At 42.5% G+C, this 23,181-nt stretch overlaps 1 protein-coding gene and 3 long non-coding RNA genes across 4 annotated transcripts in view; 3 read left to right on the forward strand and 1 right to left on the reverse strand.

The window, feature by feature from the left end:
* Positions 1–23,181, forward strand: part of LOC309371323 — a 93,546-nt gene that overhangs the window by 34,199 nt on the left and 36,166 nt on the right. The gene's annotated exons all lie outside the window — the stretch shown is intronic.
* On the forward strand, positions 1,862–3,472 carry LOC309370180. The gene is made up of 2 exons (XR_014168466.1): positions 1,862–2,542; positions 2,573–3,472. It is a non-coding gene; the product is annotated as an uncharacterized lncRNA (long non-coding RNA).
* Positions 3,277–8,861, reverse strand: LOC309370178 (phospholipase A2 inhibitor alpha-like protein). The gene is made up of 4 exons (XM_081911641.1): positions 8,717–8,861; positions 6,244–6,343; positions 4,985–5,068; positions 3,277–3,832 (listed from the first exon to the last, which is right to left on the reverse strand). The coding sequence occupies exons 2-4, from the start codon at positions 6,329–6,331 to the stop codon at positions 3,492–3,494; spliced, it is 513 nt and encodes a 170-aa protein (XP_081767767.1). The 5' UTR covers positions 6,332–6,343; positions 8,717–8,861; the 3' UTR covers positions 3,277–3,491.
* On the forward strand, positions 5,276–6,371 carry LOC309370179. Its single transcript, XR_014168465.1, has 2 exons — positions 5,276–5,918; positions 6,212–6,371. It is a non-coding gene; the product is annotated as an uncharacterized lncRNA (long non-coding RNA).

Consider the following 23,181-nt stretch of genomic DNA (forward strand, 5'->3'; position numbering starts at 1 on the left):
GTCTATTCTGTTTCTTTGACCTCAGGTTCAATTGACAGCACCTTCATAACATGAGTGGTATAAGGGTAAGTCAGGCCACCCAGCAGCAGGAACAGAGCAGTGTGTGTCTGTAGATGTGTAAAGGTAAAGGGATCCCTGACCATTAGGTCCAGTTGTGGGCAACTCTGGGGTTGCAGCGCTCATCTCGCTTTATTGGCTGAGGGAGCCAGCGTACAGCTTCTGGGTCATGTGGCCAGCATGACTAAGCCGCTTCTGGCGAACCAGAGCAGCACACAGAAACGCCGTTTACCTTCCTGCCGGAGGAGTACCTATTTATCTACTTGCACTTTTTGGTGTGCTTTTGAACTGCTAGGTTGGCAGGAGATGGGCCGAGCAATGGGAGCTCACCCCGTCATGGGGTTTCGAACCGCTGACCTTCTGATCACCAAGCCGTGGGCTCTGTGGTTTAGGCCACAGTGCCACCCGCGTCCCCTGTAGATGTGTACAATTAGGTAATGCGGGTGGCGCTCAGGTAGCCCTCCCTCCCTCTGCCAATGAACACTTTCTGTAACACTGAAGGGGACCCTCCTACATGGATATATACTTAATGAAGATTTTCCTCTTCCAACTAGCCTTTCTGCGTTGCAGCTATTTTCCACTGTTTTTATTTTATTTTTTTACACTTTTCTGGTTTTATGGTTGTGACATTTTCATTTGTTTTATAATTGTATATTTGATTGTTGTAACCCACCCTGAGGTCATTACAGTAAGCAGAGGTAACAGCTGCTTAGGGTGATTGAAGGTGCCCAGCTCAACATTCTGATATCCCATGTGCAACGTCAAATGATGTTCCGACGTTGCGCATGCAACATTGCGAGGAGCCGGGGCAGAACTGAATGCCCTCTGAACATTGTGGGGGCCCAGACGCCTAAAAAAACAAAACAAAAACAAAAAAAGGGGGGGGAGAAAATGCTATGATGATAAGGATGGGTAAGAAATCCAGTAAGTAAGCAAATAGCAAATTACAGTGGTACCTCGGGTTAAGAAGTTAATTCCTTCTGGAGCTCCGTTCTTAACCTGAAACTGTTCTTAACCTGAGGTACCACTTTAGGTAATGGGGTCTCCCACTGCCGCTGTGCCACTGCCACACAATTTCTGTTCTTAACCTGAAGCAAAGTTCTTAACCCAAGGTACTATTTCAGGGTTAGCGAAGTCTGTAACCTGAAGCGTCTGTAACCTGAAGTGTCTGTAACCCAAGGTACCACTGTAATAGTGTGTGCATGTACAGCTCTCTCTGTAGGATGTCAAGATGGGTGGGGCATAAATAAATAATTTTTAATTTATTATTATTATTATTATTATTATTGACCAGTCTTCCAATCGCCATGGAAGGAAGGGGCTGTACATGCACAGGTCCCCGTCAACCTGATGCTGCTTGCACATCATCCGGAGGTGTGACTGGTACATGCAGCAGCATTTAGCAAGTGGGGCTAGCCACATGCATTCTCAGAAACCTCTTCCCAATGCCAGAATGAACCACAAGACACTTCAATCCACCCCAGATCTGATTTTTGTTTTGGTTGAAACCAGTGCTATTTTTCACGGAGCTCACCACGAACACCTCCCTCATTCTCTTAGAATGGCAACGGTGCCCACCTGGGAAGTGCCAGCTGGAGAAAAACAAAGCCCTGGTTGAAACCCTAACAAATGCTAAATCACATTCCTAAATCCCTTCACTTCTGCTCCTTCAAATCATTACCCCAAAGAAATGATGGTCTTTAAAATATTTTTCATTGTCCCATGGAGTCTTGAGCTGTGTTTGCCAGCTATTTGCTGAACATTGCAATTTGACAGTAAAACGGAGTGTTTTGTAAATCTTTATTTTTGCTATGAATAAATCAAGACTCATTCAATACTTGAGCTGACAAGCAAACAAAGAGCCTCCTGGCAGTCACAGAGGGAATGGATTGAAAACTTTAATAATGTATATGGGAGAATGTAAGAAAACAAACTTACACATTCCCTGGGGATGACTTTTTTTTCCTTTTCATTTTACTGGATTCTGTCACTATCTCTTATTCAAAGATCTTAATTGGAAATAGGATGTGTTTCTTGATATGTTGTACTCTGATTCACAAAATGGTTGTATGTGATTTTTCACACGCCGTAAGGTTTTCTCCATGGGAGATACCACTTCAAATAAGGGTAATAAAACAGCAAACAGCGTATTGCTTATATCTCCTTTAAACATGTCACAAAACTGAAAGGAGAGCAGTGCTTTGGGGTTTTCTTTTGGTTTGTTGGAAGTCTTTGTGCTGAAAGAAATATATATTCGTACCTTGGTTCTCGAACAGAATGCGTTCAGGAAGTCCGTTCGACTTCCAGAACTGTTCGAAACCACGACACGGCTTCTGATTGGCTGCAGGAACAACCTGCAGCCAATCAGAAGCTGCGCCGGATGTTCGGCTTTCGAAAACACTCGCTTCCGGTTTTCGATTGTTCAGGATTCGAAACGTACGAGTTCCAAGGCGTTTTGCAACCAAGGTACGGCTGTAATTGGTAAGTAAGAAGCTGAAGCAAATGTTTTCCAAAGCTGATATGCAGTTCAAAAATGGCATCATAGGAGCCAACTCCTAGGGGCTGAGGTCCCTTCACTCCCCCATAAAATATTTGAGTGGGCCAGACCCCCCCCCAAGAAAGTTGATATGCATTGCTATTCAAATGGAATGTGTGTGCTGTGTCATGTAATCAGTTATGTGGGGCGGGCCTTACCTGCCCCCCTATTTTATCCAAGTTGGCACCCCTGAATGGCATGCTTGACACTCTTTAAGAAATTATTGTATACAACACACACAGCCTTTGGAGACAATGTTCCAGATAAGCTGCAAATGTGCCTACTGATTAGTATGAGTTGGTTGCCTTTATATATTTTAATTGTACCTGCTTTGATTGTGTTTTCTTGGAGGAGTGGTTGGTAAATATAAAATGAACAAATGGGTGGTTGATGACACTTTGAAGCATGATGACTCTGGGAAAAACGACTAACTGATGCAACATGAGTGCTGTTAAGTATATACGCTAAGGAAGTCTGGTTTTGACCGGGAAGAGAATGTGTGAGTTTCAAAAGATGTTTGCATTTTAGTTCATGTATTGTTTCAGAATGTGTGACTTAGGTAGGTAGGTTCACCTTGCTGGCCTGGCTTAACAGAAACTGGGGTGGGTAATAAGGAGTAGGTTTATCTTTCCTAGGCATAAGCTTCATACATGACCGACAAAACACATATCAAGCGTACCAGAGAAGCTCAAGCAGTGCCTTTTATTTATTTATCACAATCATTTACTTCCCATCCTTCCTCCAAGAAGCTCAAGGAAGTATACATGGGGGCTTCCCAATGTTATTCTCACAACACAGCAAGGTAGGTTAGGCTGAGAGTCACCCAGAGGGTGAGACTTTGAACCTAGGTCCTCCTTGTCCACCACTCTTTCCAATTAACACCAGACTGATTCTGAATTTAGGGGATAAAGGAAAATTCACAAACAGTGAGGAGGTTCTCTTCACATGGTATAGTGTACCACTTTCCATCTTCGTCAGCTTTTGTACAGTTCTTAGATCCATCAGAGTTGCTTGGTTCCCTATATGCCCAGTTTGTGTATGCGTCAAAATTGTGGCCCGTAATATAGGCCGATTTCTCATGCCTCTTCAACACACTCCGCAAAGCGTTGGTGTCAGCCTCCGTCTTTGGAGAAGGAACATGACCGCCAGCGGCGAGACAGGTGGTCCTGAGTGTTTCGAAGTCCCCTTCACCAAGATTTGTGGTGTATAACCTTTCACTGCCAGTTCCAAAACTGCGAGCTGGAAATACAGGAGACAATCATTCCAATAATTTCAAATGCTCTCCTGCTACAAGTTGGTTGATATAGACCCCAATAGACCCCGATATTCACGATGCACTATGGAGCAACTTAAGTGAAAGACCCAAGGAGCTTACAATCTGAGATCAGATGTGGAGGACGGCAATGGAGAAGCAAAGGGCAATGCACCTTATTTAAAGAGTAGGAGGTTAAAAATTAAAACTGTTGTTGTTTAGTCGTTTAGTCATGTCTGACTCTTCGTGACCCCATGGACCAGAGCACGCCAGGCACTCCTGTCTTCCACTGCCTCCCACAGTTTGGTCAAACTCAAAAATTAAAACTAGCAATGTTCTAATATGCTATGAGTCTATTTTCAGCAATTTGTAAACACGGAATCCTGTGTTACGTTGGAAATGAACAGGAACTCAGTAATGGCAGGCAAGATTGCTGAGGAAGCATTGGTTAAGCACTCAATCTGTAGCTGCAGGAGAGCTTTAGGTGCCTGGGGGAGGACATTCTCACTTTGTGAAGAGCTATACATTGAGCCACAGTCTAGGGATTGCCATTGGTGTCTCCTTCAGATGCTGTTTATTTTTAGTTATTAAATTTCTCCCATAATTCCTGACCGCTGGCTGGGGCTGATGGGAGCCCTAGTCTATGAACACCTGGAGGGCACTATGTTGACAGTCTCTGACCCATTCAAACCCGAGAGCATAACCCAGAATCTCTGGCAAGACACACATACCTCCCAACATTTCTCCAATGAAATAGGGACATTCTAAGGAAAAGCGGAACATTCTGGAATCTAATCAGAAAGCTGAATGGCTTCTGTAAATCTGGGACTGTCCTGGAAAATAGGGACGTCTAGACACAATGTTTCCGCAGCATAGACATTGTACCTTGGGACACTTGTTTCCTCATCAAAGTGTGAAAACCACTAGCCAAGACCAGGAATTATTTTTATCAACATTTCAATATTGTGATAACTCCCAAATCCGAAATACTTAAAAAAAAAAAATCTTAAAAAGCTGGAAGCAAACATAACATACTGAGTGTAATTCTAAAGTGGACCACTTAATGGAAATCCACATTGAAAAGAATCTAGGATTCTGGGAATGGTTTGAGGGAAATAACATACTTCCAGCTGTCTTACCTTTATGGACTGTATAGAAAGCATTGTCTAGTGCATCCAATTTTATTTTCAAATGGTTCACAGTTTCTTCCAAAACGTGTACTCCTGAAAGGAAAAACAGTATCACTTTCACTGGGACTTAACTCTCCAAGACAAATTTAATATTTCTGAATCAATTTTATAATGAATGATTTTAGAGTGTTGTTTGTGCTGTACCTTTGTACTGTTTTAATGTTGTTAGCCGCCCTGAGCCCGGCTTCGGCTGGGGAGGGCGGGATAAAAAATAAAATTTATTATTATTTATTATTATTATTCCTTGGGCTTGATATCTTTTCTTTCAAAGGATTTCTATCCATCTGAAGAAATCCCATTAGCTATTATGCATGCATTATACCTATTCTCTTTGGGTATGGCATTTACTTTTAAAACTCTGAATATACACGTTTCATTCTTCAATTGGATCCCCTAAGTTCAACATATGTCTAAAGAATATATGAATCTGGCTTACGCAAAACCAGACAATTGCCCCATTTTGTGTATTAGCTATGTTAACTGACAGTGGCTCTGGTCTAACTCTTATGAACAGTAAGTGCTAGGTAACCTTATTTCTGGATTGTCCCACTTTAGGTAAGATCCCACACATCTGAGTGCTTATCCAAAAAGAAACATTCCTTGCACACAGAAAGCTATAAGGCAAGGCCCAGCCTTGATTTGTTGGCTTCTGTGTGCTGTGATTTGTTCATTTTTTTAATAGTAGATCAACACCTGAGTCCCATTCTACTGCTTCTGAGATGGTACAGTCCAAACACAGGTTAACCACGCCACCAGCAGCTTTTGAGAACTAGATCTCAGGCAGAGGTCTTTGCCATCTCTACTTCCTAACATCCCTTTTTGATTGGAGATGTCAAGAACCAAAGTTGTTGCATCGAAAGCCTGTGTTGTACCCCTGAGCTATGTCTGATCCACGTGCTTATTATTATTATTTTTTTAATAAAAAAAATTTATTTATTTATACAACAAAGAAAAAACACACACAAAAAAACACAAATACCAAATTACACACAAATTACAAAAATAACCATAGACACATAATTTTCTTGGCAAAGAATAAAACATCTATTGGTCTTAACACTAAAGACCCAACTTCCCGTCTGTTCCATATTTCAAATTCATATTACTTATTGCCAATACACTTTTTTTCATAATTAAACTTATTTTCAATAAATCTAGTTTCTTCTATCTACCTAGCAACTATACACGTGCTTATTATACGAACGTACTTTTGTTCAAATCTTCGTCTGGGGTTGGATGTGAGCTGGTCAAAGATGTTCCCAGAAGAAGAACACTGAATGCTAGAAACAGACGCATCTTTCAGACTGTCTGAAATATATAAAGAGAGAGAGAGAGAGAAAGACAGACAGTGAGAGTGTGAGCTGGTGTCCCTGATGACGTAAGGTGGCAGTAGCAGCCTACCAAGTTTCCATTTGATTATTGTCCTGTGTTTGGTCTGCAGCTACAGCTAGAGAGTATTATGGTGCTCCACAAATAGTATTTTTTGTTTTGTTTTAAAGGGTTTCTAAACGTCCATCCATTCTCCAAACCTGTTGCAAAACACTTGCTGCTTCACTAAAGTGTAGACCTGAAGGAACATCTCCACCTCCAACGTCCAGCCTGGACACTGAGGTCCACTTCTGAGGCCCTTCTGGCGATTCCCTTACTGCAAGAAGTGAGGTTACAGGGAACCAGGCAGAGGGGCTTCTCGGTAGTGGTGCCCGCCCTGTGGAACGCCCTTCCCATCAGATAAACAACTATTTGACTTTTAGAAGACACCTGAAGGGGATTTTTTAATGGTTGATATATTATTGGGCTTTTAATATTTTGTTGCGAGCTGCCCAGAGTGGCTGGGGCAACCCAGTTACACAGGCAGTGTATAAATAACATAACAGTGATTAATAGAGATGAGTACAAATGCTTTTAGCCAGGCCTGGATGCTTAGCTGTGCTGACTAGGGCTAATAGTCAACTTTAGAGTCTAACTTTTAGTGTTCACATAATTTAAGCACAATCAATCCAAAGCTAAGCACTATTAAATCCTCACGGATCACAACAGAAGCAAGTGAAGCACAAACTTACCCTCCCTTTGAAACCAATGGGATTAAATAGTGCTTTAATTTTGTGTGGTTGTGCTCTATGTGCTCCAAGGCCTTTTCTGCTTTTTAGTATCTCAGTGTTCAAAACATTGCTGTTTTGTCAAATTTTTATATCTCTCTCTGTGTGCTCTTTTTAAAAGTATGGGATGTTGCTGCTGCAGGTGGTAATAATAAAATAATGATTGCGATTTAAAAACACCACCACCACAAGTGTATCAAATCCATCTTTACCACTTTTGCAATCCAGACCTTCCATCAGAATGATGTGCCTTGGATTTGTTTTATGCCATTTTATCTTCACAACAATCCAGAGATGTGTAAATTGGCCTGAGAATTAGCAACTGGACTTAATATCATGCATTTCATGAGTGAGTGGAGATTTGAACCCAGGTCTTTCATGTTTGTTCACTACAGTACTACCTTGTTGCTGTAGAACATACCACTGGTGTATAGTATTTGCCAATGTTCCCCTTGTAGCAGGCACTATTTTTAAGAACATTCAACAGCATTAAATAGTATCTTACTGCATTCAATAGATCACATCCAAGGGTAATTAATATTTGACAGCTGACAGCTTGTAAGGTTAAATATTGGAAGACTGCCCAACATCAAAACAATCAAGAGATGTCAACAAAATGAAAAATGCAATCCTCTGCACACTTACTTGGAGGAAACCCCACTGAACACAGTGGACTTACCTCCAGGCAGTGTACAAAAAGGATGACTCTGCAAAGCATGCAAATTTCTAATTCAAAATGTACAAGCCAAACCTGGAAAACTATTCACATTGTGATTATTTATATTAATCTGTCCAACATGGCAGAAACAATGACAGTGCAGACATAATACTTAACCAAGGTTAGCAATAATCATTGTTTGCTGCCTTAAACTTGGTTTAACCAAATACATTATGAAAATGGGGGTTTAACTTATCAGGCTGAGCCTCTCCCACTCTCTAAAGGTTGTGTATAAGGAAGCATCAGGAAGACCAGCTTGGCTCCTTAGAAGGAGAATTGGAGAGGTAAGAAAAGTTACATAACCAGGGTTTGCTCACTGAATCTGTAACACTTGAACATATCATGGTTTGCAACCTGTCTTCAAACCATAGTTGCACAGCCTGGTTTGAATGCATAGTACGTACCCAAACCATGGTTTCCAAGGCGTCTTCAACTTATTTGTGTATGTAGGACCAGTCAAACTAAAAATAATAGGTGCTGTTTCACAGGGCACTAAATTAAATAGATACAGTGGTACCTCGGGTTACATAGGCTTCAGGTTACAGACTCCGTTAACCCAGAAATAGTACCTCGGGTTAAGAACTTTGCTTCAGGATGAGAAAAGAAATTGTGCAGCAGCAGGAGGCCCCATTAGCTAAATTGGTGCTTCAGGTTAAGAACAGTTTCAGGTTAAGAACAGACCTCCAGAACGAATTAAGTTCTTAACCCGAGGTACCACTGTACTACATAAATCATGCACTCTCCCCCATTCATAGCAATTCCATACTGAAAGCAAATTTCAGCTAGGATGCTTATTAGAACAATACAATTCCTGATCAAAACAGCAGAAAAAAAGAAAATACCATAAGATTACAATTCCCAACTTACTCTGAGATATCTGATGCTCTGGATGGAGGTTCACTGAGAATAATGTTTCCATCACACAGCGGTCATTTTATATTTAAAATAACCTGCTGATTGAGCAATGTGAGGGCTGAGCAAACCGATTGCTCAAAGGAGGTCCTTTTGGTAAATTACAGCTGTTTGTTTAAGAACAGTTTGGTCTTTCAAAATCATTGCATGTTTAGAAATTGCAAAAATCTCCCGACAGCCACAGACCCCAAAGCACGAGGAAACAAGTGTGGGAAATATGAATTTACCTGAAGATTTCTCAATGCAGTGCAATGTAGGCATGTTTTTATTGGCACGGAAGCAGAACCCATCACAGAGACAGTCAATAAATCCAGAGTTACACAATCTGGGTGGCAGACTAATGCCATTGGGACAGACAAGAGTTGCTCTGAAAATGCGTCTAAAGCAGACATGCTAACTATGGCTTAGCATTATGTGTGAAACGGGCCAGTGAGGTGTTTAACCAATCACAGCCTTAAAGCAGACACAGCACTGCAGAGGGAAGAGAAATGCAAAGCTGTTCATGTCTTTGAGGATGTGAATTGTTCCTTCTCCATCAGAATAGATTATCTGATGAGTGGGGAAGGGTATATAACTTCCCTCTTCAGTTGATCTTCATGGATCAGCTGGGGGGGGAGGCTCTGTGCCTGTGTATGTTAGTATGTGTGGTGGTTCACTGGTTTGTGACCCTAAGTGAATTCAATCCTCAAGGCAAAAAGTGTCACCACCCCTCCTGCACGCCTGAAGGTCTTCTTGTGATGTGTGCCCTGTTCTTTTATCCCAAGAGAGACTGAAGCTCAGTGTGCTAGTAAACTGACCACAATAGTTTAACCCCCACTCACAATACATGGAAATCAAAATCAAATGTTTGGGGCCAGAATTAATCTGATTTTTAATTTAGAAGCTACAAGTTAAGCAGAAGGGCTTATTACAAAAGGGACTCCGGGCACCAGCATACTTTTCTTTTTTAAGGAACAGAATTGTGCAGTTGGAAGGGACCACAGGGGTCATCTAGTCCAACTCCCTGCAATGTTTCATTCATTTTCCCAAGGCCTCAAGGTGAATTCCACCAAAATCAGCTGGTCGTCCTTAGGATTTCCCTTCACACATTTGTGTAGTGGGCAGAGAGTGAAAGGGGCATTGGTGTGTCCGTGTGCATGGAGATATTGTGGAGGGGACAACTGCACATGCACCCCATACGAACTTTGCACCCTCATGCATTCTTTGGAGCACATAAACACAGTTAAGGCAAGGGTAACTTGCTCATTATAAATCTAATCTGATTTATTCATTACCGTAGGCCAGCCTTGGGTCCCCAAATATTGTTGGACTACAACTCTCATTATCCCTGATCACTTGCTGGCTAGGGATGATGAGAGTTGTAGTCTAGCAACATCTGAGGACCCAAGAGTGAAAAAGGCTGCTTTAGGCTTTGAACTGAGCCAAGGAAGAGACATTACATAACGTGGCTTACTTAAACATTTGTTTTAGTTAAATGCTGAACGGCATGAACCAGGAAACTATTTACTAAGGATTAATGAGTCTTCTTTTCTGGGAAAGGTAAAGGTAAAGGTACCCCTGCCCATACGGGCCAGGCTTGACAGACTCTAGGGTTGTGCGCTCATCTCACTCTAGAGGCCAGGGGCTGGCGCTGTCCGCAGACACTTCCGGGTCACATGGCCAGTGTGACATCGCTGCTCTGGCGAGCCTGCAGCAGTGCAGCACACGGAACGCCGTTTACCTTCCCGCTATAAAGTGGTACCTATTTATCTACTTGCACTTTAAGGGTGCTTTCGAACTGCTAGGTGGGCAGGAGCTGGGACTGAAAGACGGGAGCTCACCCCGCCGCGGGGATTCCAACTGCTGACCATACGATCGGCAAGTCGTAGGTGCTGAGGATTTACCCTCAGCGCCACCCGCGTCCCTCTTTTCTGGGAACTTATGTCCAAAAAATTCCCTAGTTACAGGAGATACTTCCCCAAATCAATGTCCACAGGATTTCACACCTTGCTTAACACTGAACTGAGCTATTTCTGCCTCATTCTTTGGACACAAACATTTGAGCAGTGTCTATGAGCATTTGGGCAAGAGGGCTGGCCATTTGAGGCGTGGTAGACTTCCATAGGTAGCTGCATTTTTCGAGGATTGCACGTTTATTTACATCAACCACCAACAGGGCTGGCTCAAGATATTTTGGCACCTGAGGCAAACAACAAAATGCCCCCATCACCATCAGGGAACAAGGAGGAGAACAAAGGGGAATAAAGATCCTATATTGGGATCTTCTGCCCCTGTGGATCTTACCACCTGGCCCTAGCCACCAGCCATTGCAATTTGTGTGCAAAACACAAACCCATATAGCTACAGCTAAGCAGATCAAATTGCAAAAGTAAATCAAAAATTATGTACGCTTTAAAACTCAGAAAGAAGCACTGTGGTCCTTATTTTAATAGCAGCTAACATATGTTTGCCAGTCTTGGCTATCACCAGCCTATCTTAATCTGCAAGGAGAACAGTCACATAATAATCAGTGGGATGCCCTGGATGAGATGATAAAAAGGGCTTGATGAGCTCTTTATGCACATTTCTGTACAAATAGCAATACTGAAACCATTGTTTCAGCATTACCATCTTCACATGGGCACATAGAATCACAGAATTGCAGAGTTGGAAGGGGCACATCGGGGTCATCTAGTCCAACCCCCTGCAAGGCAGGAATCTCACCTAAAGCATCCCTGACAGATGGCCTGCCAACTTCTGCTTAAAAACCCCTAGCAAGATCTGAACACAGTCTGGGAAAGTACATTTCATGGGTATTCTCTTGAAATATTACATTGATAAATACTGTCTCTCTCCACAAACAGGGATGCTTCCCCAGTTGGGGCCAACCCTACCGTTAGGCAGATTGAGGCAGCTAACTTAGACAGCTGATTTTGGAGTGTCATGTAAGGGCAGCGGCAAATTGATGGCTATTTAATTTAATGTACTTTTACTGCCAGGCAGGGCAAAAAGCCCAGAATAAAATTTAAGATTTTAACTGATGCAAAAGATAGAGGGGGCTTTGCCCTGCCGGACTTGAGACTCTATTAGGAATCAGCAGCTTTTTGCTGGTTGAAACACTGGCTACTTCTTGAAGACACAGACATTTTGGACTTGGAAGGGTATGATAATAACTTCGGTTGGCATGCATATTTATGGTACGACAAGGTAAAGGTGTATAAAAGTTTCAAAAACCATATTGTCAGGAAAGCATTATACAATGTTTGGATCCGATATAAAGACTTGTTGGAAAGTAAAACTCCCAGGTGGTTGTCACCAATGGAAGCTAAGGCGGTGAAAAAACTTAATATGGAATCTAAATGGCCAAAATACTGTGAAATCCTAGAACAAGATGGCGAGAAGCTTAAACTTCAGAGTTATGAGAAATTAAAGTTCAAAGTTCGAGATTGGTTACATTACCATCAGATAAATGAGACATTTAAGCAGGACAGGAAAATAGGATTTCAGAAGGAGAGGTCAAAGTTAGAAACAGAATTGTTAGAACCCAATACTAAGAATTTGTCTAGAATGTATAACTTGCTGTTGAAATGGAATACACAGGATGAAACGGTGAAATCAGCTATGATTAAATGGGCACAGGATATCGATCATGACATTATGTTTGCTGACTGGGAACAGTTATGGACCACTGGTGTTAAGTTTACGGCATGTAATGCCTTAAAAGAGAACATAATGAAAATGATTTATAGGTGGTACATGACCCCAGTCAAGCTTGCAAAAAATTACCATTTGCCCAATAATAAATGCTGGAAATGTAATGAGACTGAAGGTACCTTTTACCACCTTTGGTGGACCTGCCCAAAGATTAAAGCCTTTTGGGAAATGATCTATAATGAAATTAAGAAAGTCCTTAAGTGGACGTTTCCTAAGAAACCTGATGCTTTTCTCCTGGGCATGGTTGGCCAATTGGTGCCAAAGAAGGATAGGACATTTTTTATGTATGCTACTACAGCAGCAAGAATTCTTCTGGCAAAGTATTGGAAGATGCAAGAACTACCTACTCTGGAAGAATGGCAGACAAAGGTGACAGACTTCATGGGACTGGCAGAGATGACCGGCAGAATCCGCGACCAGGGGAAAGAGACAGTGGAAGAGGACTGGAAGAAATTTAAAATATATCTTAAAAATTGTTGTAAAATTGAGGAGTGTTAAGATGTCAAGGGGTAAGAACTAGAGAATTACAGCTGTAACTAATAAGTTGAAGGAAAATTAATGGAAGGGAACTAGTAGATAAACTGACTAATGGGTTGCTAAAGAACTGTAAAACAAGGATGCAGCGAAAGGGAGGTATGGGGAAGTCGGAGGAAAACAACATTATGAAAACAACATTATGATTTAAATGTTTTGTATGTATTTGTTTTTTGTTTTGTTTGTGTGTTTTTATTATGTGTTTAAAAATGAATAAAAATTATTATTATTTTTTTAAAAAATGTACTTTTACTGCCAGGGAGAGGTACTTATAGGAATTCGGGCCCCAGCTGGCAAGATAACTTGAGCACTCCTTCAAGTTTTGTAGCTTGAGCAAAGGCGGCAGCTTTTGCTACTCCAGCGCAGGAACCAAAATCCCTTGAGCCAAAAGGAAGTTTCAAGTTTTGTGCTCTCAGATTGCTTAATTGTTTGCTTGATGCCTTTGTATTCTTGATGTGTCTTGTAAGCCGCTTCCAAACAATAGGCTAGATGGGGTGATTTAAGACACTTATTTGCATGTGCAACCCACCCCCCATAAGCTCCAAGTCTGCAACAAGGTAAACCAATATATGTGAAACGAAGGATTTTGTAGTCTACACACAAATCAAACACACTGGCAGGGATTCTTTAATTGTGAATAATCTGCATGGCACAGTTTACTATTCAAATACTTTACCAGACATTTGAGTTGTGCTTTTGGCTAGCAACATGGATAGTGTCATTATATAATTTAATCACTGGGTATCACTGTACTTAGTGGTATCTGATATCCTATTGCTGTTTTGTGATGGAGAGATACAAACAAGTTCTCGTCTAGACTCCTGACTGGTGCGGCCTCTAAGTCTTCCATGAAAGTTGCTAAGAGATGGCTGGCAAAGAGAGCCAATTTTGGTATCTAAAATTTATGCTCTACTTGATATTTATAGCAAGACCCGTCTCAACACACTATTCCCCGTCCTTTCTATAGAATTAATCTTCATAAAGAGCTGTTGTCCCACTGATTCTCACTATTCCATCAGGTTCCTAACATCCCCGTTACACCAGTGCTGTCTCCATTATCACATTCCCCCTCATTTTCCTTTTACGTGCTTTTTTTCTTTGATTATTTGGTTTCATTAATCATGTCTTTTTCTATGCTCATTATAAAGTTCTACCTTGTTCCTTTTCAGATGACCTGAACTTTTGCTCTCTCTTCTTAAAAACGGTTTTCCCTCCCACTGTTCTCATGCTGGTAAGCAGTCCCTCCACATTAATGTTCCTAGATGATGCAAGATACTGAACAAAGTGGTGACTGTGTGTGCCCATAATGTCAACACAAATTGTGAAACACAGGGATTTTTTAAGAGTGTGTGTGTGTGCATGTGTTCTCACTTGGACTAGTCATGTACTTTCTGGCCCTACAAAGAATTTCAGCGAAAGAAGAAATGTCAGCAAAGCAACAAGAGACCTGCTTGTTCCACTTCCAGGGCCAGTCTCTGCATGTGGATTACTGAAAGTGGAATAGAGTTTCTCCCAAAGGAACCTGATGTATGGGAAGATCACACCCATGGCTGAACCTTTTCAGATATCGCAGAGCTGAAAAAGGTGTCCCAAAAGTCAGCATAAATGATCAAACGGTCATTGCATGCTCCCTAAGAGGAAATGCCAAAGCAACTGGGGATTTTAAGTTTCGATTAGCAGGGGAGGAGGGAAAGATTGCTGGAGGAATGATAAAAAGTTATTAAAATTATGCACTGGGGTGGGTGAAGAACTGTAAACCTCTCAGCCCAGGCAACCACCCTGATGCAAATCACCCCTTTCCCAGTCATCAGATCAATCATTTCATGAACAGGGTGGGGCATAGCCCTCTCTTTAGCTAAACGACATATATCAGATGAGGTAGGGCTATGTGTCTGTGGGTGTACAGTTATATCTCGGGTTACAGATGCTTCAGGTTGCGCGTTTTTGGGTTGTGCACCGTGCCAAACCCGGAAGTACCGGAAGGGGTTACTTCCGGGTTTCAGTGCTCGCGCATGCGCAGAAGCACCAAATCGCAACCCATGCAGACATGGCACTACGGGTTGCAAACCTGCCTCCCGCACGGATCACGTTCGCAACATGAGCATCCACTGTATAAGTTTGGGGTAGCCACACCCACTGCTGCTATGCAGCCCCTGGAGGATTGAGCAAGGGTGAAAGGTCTGCAACTCTTGAGCTAAAACAGTAGCTCAGTCGGTAGGGCAGGAGACTCTTAATCTCAGGGTTGTGGGTTCAAGCCCCACATTTGGCAAAAAAATTCTTGCATTGCAGAGGGTTGGATTGAATGAACCTCATGGTCCCTTCAAGCTTTAACATTCTATGATTCAATAATGACTAAGTAACGTTGGAATGAAAATAAAATTTTAAGCACAATCTCTCCTTGCAAGGGTAAGTGGTAGCTTTTGCCCACTCTCGTATAAATGAACTAAGATAGTTAGCAACAGATGTGTTTACGCAGATGCCGTCCATTCATTTAATGCATCTATTTGATTAATCAATTACTAGGTTGCCAGACTTAATGTATAAGCACCAAATAAGCCTTTTCAAAAAGCACCCTATATTCAAAGCACACGTAATCCATGTGAACATTTAATACAATTAATTCCTTTGAATGCAGACAGCTGTTCAGTTTGCCTCAAATGCATAAAGCATTTCTCCAGTTAAATCAAATGTTGCTCTGTATTCTGGGTGGGGTTTGTGCCTATCAACTACTTACATTGCTTGTTGTCATTTGAGCGTCAAGCAATTATATTGAGACTGCCAGGTTTCAGGTCTGTACCCCAAGATTGCAAAGAAGGTTGAAGGTAGACCTCACCTGTGATTTTATTATAGGTGTACATCTAAGTTTTAAGTCTATCTAAAGTATGAATGCAACAAGCACATGCACACACACACACACCCAGACCACATAGGTATGCTTGTTGAGAAGTCAGAATTGGCTCTGGCTTCCTTTCAAGTGAACACCTGACACTCAGCCAACCCGAGCTTGCTATTTTATATTGTGCGAAATGGCCGTTAAAGGAGAACATCTATAGACAAGGCAATTGACAGGAGTGCTTAATGTAGTTCCACCAGGCTAACTTGGCAAGATCACAGAAATTTCTTAGGACTGTCAGTTACAGGAAGGTTTTAACTCCACAACAAAGTAAATGAACCCTCTGTGCCGAGAACAATACTGCTCCTGGGAGATTTGAAAGCTATTCAAAATGTTTAAAGTTAATGTTCTTTTTGAAATGAAAAAGCCCGTGAGAAGCCCCAGTCCACTGACAATCAAATTACTAATCTGAAGTCAGCACAAAAATATATGACAAATAGAACTAAAGCAAAGAGATTGAAACAAAAATAATCACTCTGCAAGGAACTAGGACCGGTACATACATTTACCCTGCCAGTTATTCACTTCATGGGTCAGAGGCATGTATATCCACCCTTCTCCTGCCCCACCACAATGTTTTCATTGCTATAGCTCACCTGTGTGGGGCAATTAATAAAAGAATGAGCTGGATGCCTACATCCAGAAGCAAAGGGCATGTTGTCTGAACCTGGGTTTGTGGTTCAGCACTCTTCAAACAAACCAGCAGCTGTAACCAAGGTTTGCCCCATTTTAATACGTGCATGTTAACAGTTAGGTTAAACTGTGTTGGTTATCTCTTAGGGTGCTTGAGACCTCCTTGTCCTTCACAGTTGCTGGGCTTATCTCGAAATGGAGGAGTCAAAAGGTGGCCTAAAGGTAAAGGTAAAGGGACCATTAGGTCCAGTCGTGGCCGACTCTGGGGTTGCGGCGCTCATCTCGCTTTATTGGCCGAGGGAGCCGGCATACAGCTTCTGGGTCATGTGGCCAGCATGACTAAGCCGCTTCTGGCGAACCAGAGCAGCACACGGAAACGCCGTTTACCTTCCTGCCAGAGTAGTACCTATTTATCTACTTGCACTTTGATGTGCTTTTGAACACGATGGCAGGAGCAGGGACTGAGCAACGGGAGCTCACCCCGTCACAGGGATTCAAACCGCCAACTGGGACACAAGGACCTGCCCACCACTGAACTTCAAAATGGCTAGAATACATCAATATTTTAGTCAGAATAAAAAAAAATTTGTGTGTGGATTGAGGTAGTAAAAAAGGAGTGGGGAGAAGAAAGCTCCCTTTCAGAAACAGAATAATGGCCCACAATGATTCATGCAGATGTTGCAGATTGTATGTACGTACGCTGCCTTTATAGGAACAGAGGAACTGACATATCAAAAGCCCCCAAATAACGGGTGTTTCCTTTCAAATATTATCCTCTTTTAATAGGAGCTTTATTTTTGTATCTCCCTAAGCTAGCATTTCCTCCTAGAATGGCACTGTGTATAAGTCAGTTTCTGCTGCAGTTTCTATAGTGATTATGTTCTTACTTAAGGATCCAAATGTTCCTGCCTAGAAAAAGACAGCAGGCTGCCCTGGAATATACAGGCAGCTTTTAAGCACTTCAGGCCTGTTGATCTAACCAGTGGCGTAGCGTGGGGGTGCGGGGGGGGGGGGCGGCCGCACCGGGCGCAACATCTGGGGGTTAGGGTTAGGGGGCGCAGATCCATGGGTTAGGGGGCGCAAATCCACGGGTTAGGGGGTCAAATTACTTGCCTTGCCCCGGGTGCTACAACCCACGCTACGCCACTGGATCTAACTCAGTAGCAGACCTTGCTGTCTCAAATTTCAGCAGAGCCCCTGTGCAATGCCAAAATTCGCCGCCCCTCTGCCTCCTGCACTTCATTCTACATCATACTTGCAATGTCCCCTGCTGAGTGCGGTTGAACCAGTCACACTCCCCTAAATCTGCCTCTGTCTAAATGAATCAAAGGCTGCAGTCTCATGTTAACTTGCTTGGGAGTAAGTCATGAAGAATTCTGCGAGACTTACTTAAGAGTCTTAGTAAGCAGGAAGGGATTCTGGCTTAAATGAAATACTTTTTAAAGGATGTGGTCCTTGAAAAAGATGCCACCTCTTCTGCAATGGAAACACTGGACACTGATTTGATGTGTAAACTCCGTGGGGCAGAGACCTATCTTCTTCATATAACTCTGTTAAGTATCATGTACTTAACAAGCAAATAACTGGATGAACAACTGTAGTCTTAGGATACTTCAAGTGAAATGTCTGCCTCGATCGTGTTATACGCTTAAAATTGACCCAAAGGCGATTCCCCTTTTAAAAATGGCCTGCTTTGAAGGAAATGACTTATAGCAAATACATTCACCAGAGAAGACAAGCAGAGATTATCACTAGGACTTGACATGGTCAGACACACAGATACCATGAAAACAGATTAAAAACAAGCCACATAAATGTGCCTATGGCACAAGAACCATTTTACAGTAAAGCATAGGAAGGAGGAAAAGGTAACTCAAAATAACAATTTATTAAGCAAGGAGAAGAAGAGGATCCTTTTGCAAGCATGGCTGAGTAATTCAGCTACTTATAGAACGGAACCTTTACTGAGACAGCATTTAAATAACACAGTTTTCTGTATACCTCTCACTGCCACTGCTGATGAAAATGGGCAAAGGGAGAGGGAGTTACCTGAAAAGCTCATAATGTAGAACAGCTGCAATCCTTTGCTTCTGAAATAAATTTGACATTTTGTGCTGAGCAAGAGAGAGCAGCGCAAAAATTGCCATTCCAGTAATGTTGCAATTAGACAACAGGAAATTAATGGAACCACTAGGGGGCACTTTAAACCAAATATTTCATGGGATTTCAACTGCGGAGCACTTGTCTATTATCCATTTCTGTCACCTGGCTGAATCCGAATCCAGCTTCTATTGACAAGCTGATTGCACTTTCTTTGTTATCCCAACAGTGCTTTTTTAAGGCCTTGCTCTGCTATCAGTCCACATCTCTCTCAGCTAAATGCCTTCACCAAAAGCAATCTTTTCGAAACACAGGAAAATGGTTCCCTTAGCTAGCTAGCTAGCTAGCTAGCTAGCTAGCTAGCTAGCTTTATTAATTAATTTATTTTGGCTTGCTTGCTTGTTTGCTTGTGGGGGAAGTTAACTTAGAAGGAAAGGGAAGGTAGGGAAGGATTTTTGAAGGAACGAAAAGAACCCTCCATGTCACCTTTGCTAAGTGAGCAATGGAGTCTGAAGATTATATTCTAGAGAAGTGGTGGCTAAGAAAGGTTTTTTTTTTAAAAAAAAGGCAGGGGGGGTCCTCATCTTATTCTTTCTTTCTTTCTTTCTTTCTTTCTTTCTTTCTTTCTCTCTCTCTCTCTCTCTCTCTCTCTCTCTCTCTCTCTCTCTCTCTCTCTCTCTCACACACACACACACTTGATTAGATGGTCTCAGCCAAGCAACCTCAGACTGCCCAAGTGTCCCTATTTTCCATGGATAGCCTGGTTTTACAGAAGCTATCTTGTTTTCTGATCTGATCCCAGAACGTCCCACTTTTCCTTAGGATGTTCCTATTTTCATCAGAGAAATGTTGGAGGGTATGGAACTATGCAACCCCCAGCCAAGGACATAAGTAACTATACAACTTTTAGAAGACAACCAAAGGAAAGTTTTTTAAAAAATGTTTAATGTTTTATTATCTTTTTCTATATGTTGGGAGACACCCAGAGCCACTCAACACATAAGCCATGCATTGTCTGGGGTAGTATAGTGTCCAAAAGCCTCCATCCTGGATGGGAGTGAGAGCAAAGCTCTTCACCATTTTCCAGTGGCAAATCCATGTTACAATGGTACATTGATGGTAGGCTGATGTTTTCAGCATCCGTTTTACCATGGGGACTGAGCCACTTTCCCAGTCATTGCAATTTCCCAGCTAACCATCTTCCAACTCATTCCAGGCAGGATGAACTTTTTGCACCACTCAAGAGGTCACCTCCTTGGGAAATCACAATAGCTAAACCTTTAATCATCCCACTTGCCAATCTGCCAGAGGTGGGTTGGTGGAGGGTGAGGAGGTGAGTTCGACAAACCAGAAGGAAATGAAATGGAGTGTGGAATTATCCACCCATCCATCAAATTAACCAATGCTGGTCCATGCTTTGGCTCCATTCTCAAAAAGAATGAAAAATGCAGACCTCAGAGCAGCCCACTTAATTACTTTCTTTAGAGCTCAGTCTTCCCTAACCATATTATTTACTTATTTGTCTATTTGAAAAATTTGTGCCGCCTTTTGGCCAAGGAGATGCTCCTCTCTACAACTGTGGCTGGCTGTGGCCTGGTCTCAAAGGGCTCTACTTATTCCCGCGCAGCCATGGGTGGGTGGGATATCAGGTGCCACCCCTTCCCAGCTGTGCCAGACCTACAGGTCCATCAGGCACGGGGGGTGGGTGGGTCAGAACCAGGCCTGCCCCTGCCATTTTTAACAGGGCAACATCATGTAAGCTACTTTCTTCGTGGGATTTCCCACCAACCTAGTCTGTTAGGGCTCACCCAGTGAGAGAACAGAAGAGTTTGTGTATGTACCTTGCTATGGTTCACTCAGTTGCCATATTCAGGGCTAGGGAGGAATTTTCTCCTGCAAGCATATTGGCCAGTTTGCAAGTTTTCGTGATTTAACTTAACAAATAATAATAATAATAATAATAATAATAATAATAATAATAATAATAATAAATCAGTTTTCATCATGTTAACTGTAGCTTTCGAAAGTGTTTCATTTTCATTTTATCAGGATGAGCCCAAACATAGCAGTATTTTAGTTGGAATTTGTCCCCAGTAAATTATTATTTCAAGAGGAACTAAAGAGTAATAAGACGCTACCTAAAATTCATGAGTGGCGAAGTGCTTTAAAATATAGATGAAGAAATATTAGAATGAAGTCAGCTGAAGAAACGCCAGCTGTTACCTACAGTCCCATTAGCCTCAGTGCAAGGAGGACATGGCTTATTTCTCGCTGGCGCTGGACAAGAAACAGGCAGAAAGCCCAACCAGCAGCTAAATGAAGCCGCAAGCGGTGGTTCCCACAGCGCAGCAACCCGGCAAAGGGGATGCAGCAAGGAAAACCACTGTCACCTCTCCGCTGGGAAGCGTTGAGCAAAGGCGAGTCCCCAGGCAACGCGGCCGATTTGATCAGCACAAGGCATGCAAGCTCCACCCCCCCAGTCGTTCTTAGACTCCTTATTGGGTGAGTAACGCAGCCAAGCAACACAGTTGGAGCCTCCCTCCTCCCTGGCTGGCAGGCAGGGAGGGAGAGGAGCTGTTTCCTTTGAAACCTGGGAAATTTAAGGGACATTATCAATAAGGGACAGCAGCAGGACACAGCGCTGGGATAAGGGACTTTCCCGCCAAATAAGGGACAGCTGACAGCTATGGTCCAGTCACAGATGACTCTGGGGTTGTGCGCTCATCTCGCTCTATAGGCCGAGGGAGCCTGCGTTTGTCCATATACAGCTTCCGGGTCATGTGGCCAGCATGACTAAGCCGCTTCTGGCGAATCAGAGCAGTGCATGGAAACGCCGTTTATCTAGCTGTTGGAGTGGTACCTATTTATCTACTTGCACTTTTGGGTGTGCTTTTGAACTGCTAGGTTGGCAGGAGCAGGGACCGAGCAATGGGAGCTCACCCTGTCACGGAGATTCGAACTGTCAACCTTTTGATCGGCAAGCCCTAGGCTCTGTGGTTTAGACCACAGCACCACGTGTGCAACAGCGCCTTTATCACATAACTTTCAATGATTCCTCATACCACTCTCTTATACATTATTGTTTGTGAATGGTGTCAGTCAGAACAATTGCATGATAATGGCCCAGGAATGGAAGCTTCCTGGCTGTGTTCTGTGATGTTTATAGAGGAATTTCTAATAGAAATTGTTACAGGAGGGGAGGGGAGCATGCTGGGTAAATGGCCTCCTAAAAAAGCACAACACTCTTAGAAAACTTCCCTAAAGCCAACGGGCAATTTCCACAGTTAATCCATAATTACATTCATAGGTAATTATGATATGCTTAGGTAAACCTGCACAGTCAGTGCGCTGAAGTGGATAGATGCTGGACTGCAATAGGCGAAGTCTGGATTCAAACCCTCATTCAGCCATGAAGCTCCTGGGCTAGTCACTTCCTCCCACCTTAATCTGCCTTACTGGAGGGGGCATTGATAGATGCTTAAAGGACACAGGGGGGATGCCCTTGCTTTCCAAGGAGTTGTGAGCAAAAAGACTTGGGCGAGGGAGGGGACCTGTCAAACGTGCTTGTAAGTGCTCGGTCTGAGAGGAAAATTGGCTTCTAACTCCTACTAAGAAGATTGTAAGCATGGTTGTGGAAAGACTAGCTAGCGCTTAGAGCGCCCAGGTTTTAACAGGATGTGCTTCAGAACCTAATGAAAACTTAATGAAAATTCTAAATTCTATTTTTTAATAACAAACAAACAAACAAACAAACAAACAAACAAACGGAGATACCTATATGATTAACAAATTGTGTAACTTCTCAAAATGTTTCTCAATATCTACAACTGTATTCTCTAAACATTTGTTAATGATCTATCTAGGTAAAAATACCCCCCTCCCTGGAAAGGCAACCATTAAGCTATCAAAAACAGGAAACTCATACTCATATGGCTGTGCTTAGTGGTGCCAAATGTGGACTGACAAGGCAAACCTTCCTTCCTTCCTTCCTTCCTTCCTTCCTTCCTTCCTTCCTTCCTTCCTTCCTTCCTTCCTTCCTTCCTTCCTCTACCAAATGTGGTACTTAAGTGGTAGAAAAACGCAACTGGCCAGACACAGCTGTATATCTCCTTCTGCAGGCATCTCCTTTAGTTAGATGAACTTCCTCTTTGAAAGAAGGACAGGCAAAAAAATAGAAACCAAGAAGCCAAGTGTTATGTGCCTTCTTTGCACAAGGGTTTCTATGCAGGAACCACCGCCATGATTGTTTAAACATGTGCTTTGTGTAGATTGCTCACTGAGACAGCACTACCTGCATGTGCATTCAGAGATGAGAGTATTCATGCTGAATCTGAACAGTTTAACTTGACAGGCTGCTATAAAATCAGCCACTGACAAAGGGTACAGACACTGTGGTTTGCTGACCCAAGTACGATGCCTTACATGGCATCAAGAGAAGATCCTTAGAACAGCATCAAACCCTAAGGACTGTCGACTTTTTAGCATAGCAATGTAAGTGTGGTGGGGGAACAATGGCCTTACATAAAGCTATGAAAAACTCTGAATTCTAAACCACAAATGGTTGGCC

Source organism: Podarcis melisellensis, assembly GCF_964234715.1.
Source record: "Podarcis melisellensis genome assembly, chromosome: 5".
Lineage (NCBI taxonomy): Eukaryota > Metazoa > Chordata > Lepidosauria > Squamata > Lacertidae > Podarcis > Podarcis melisellensis.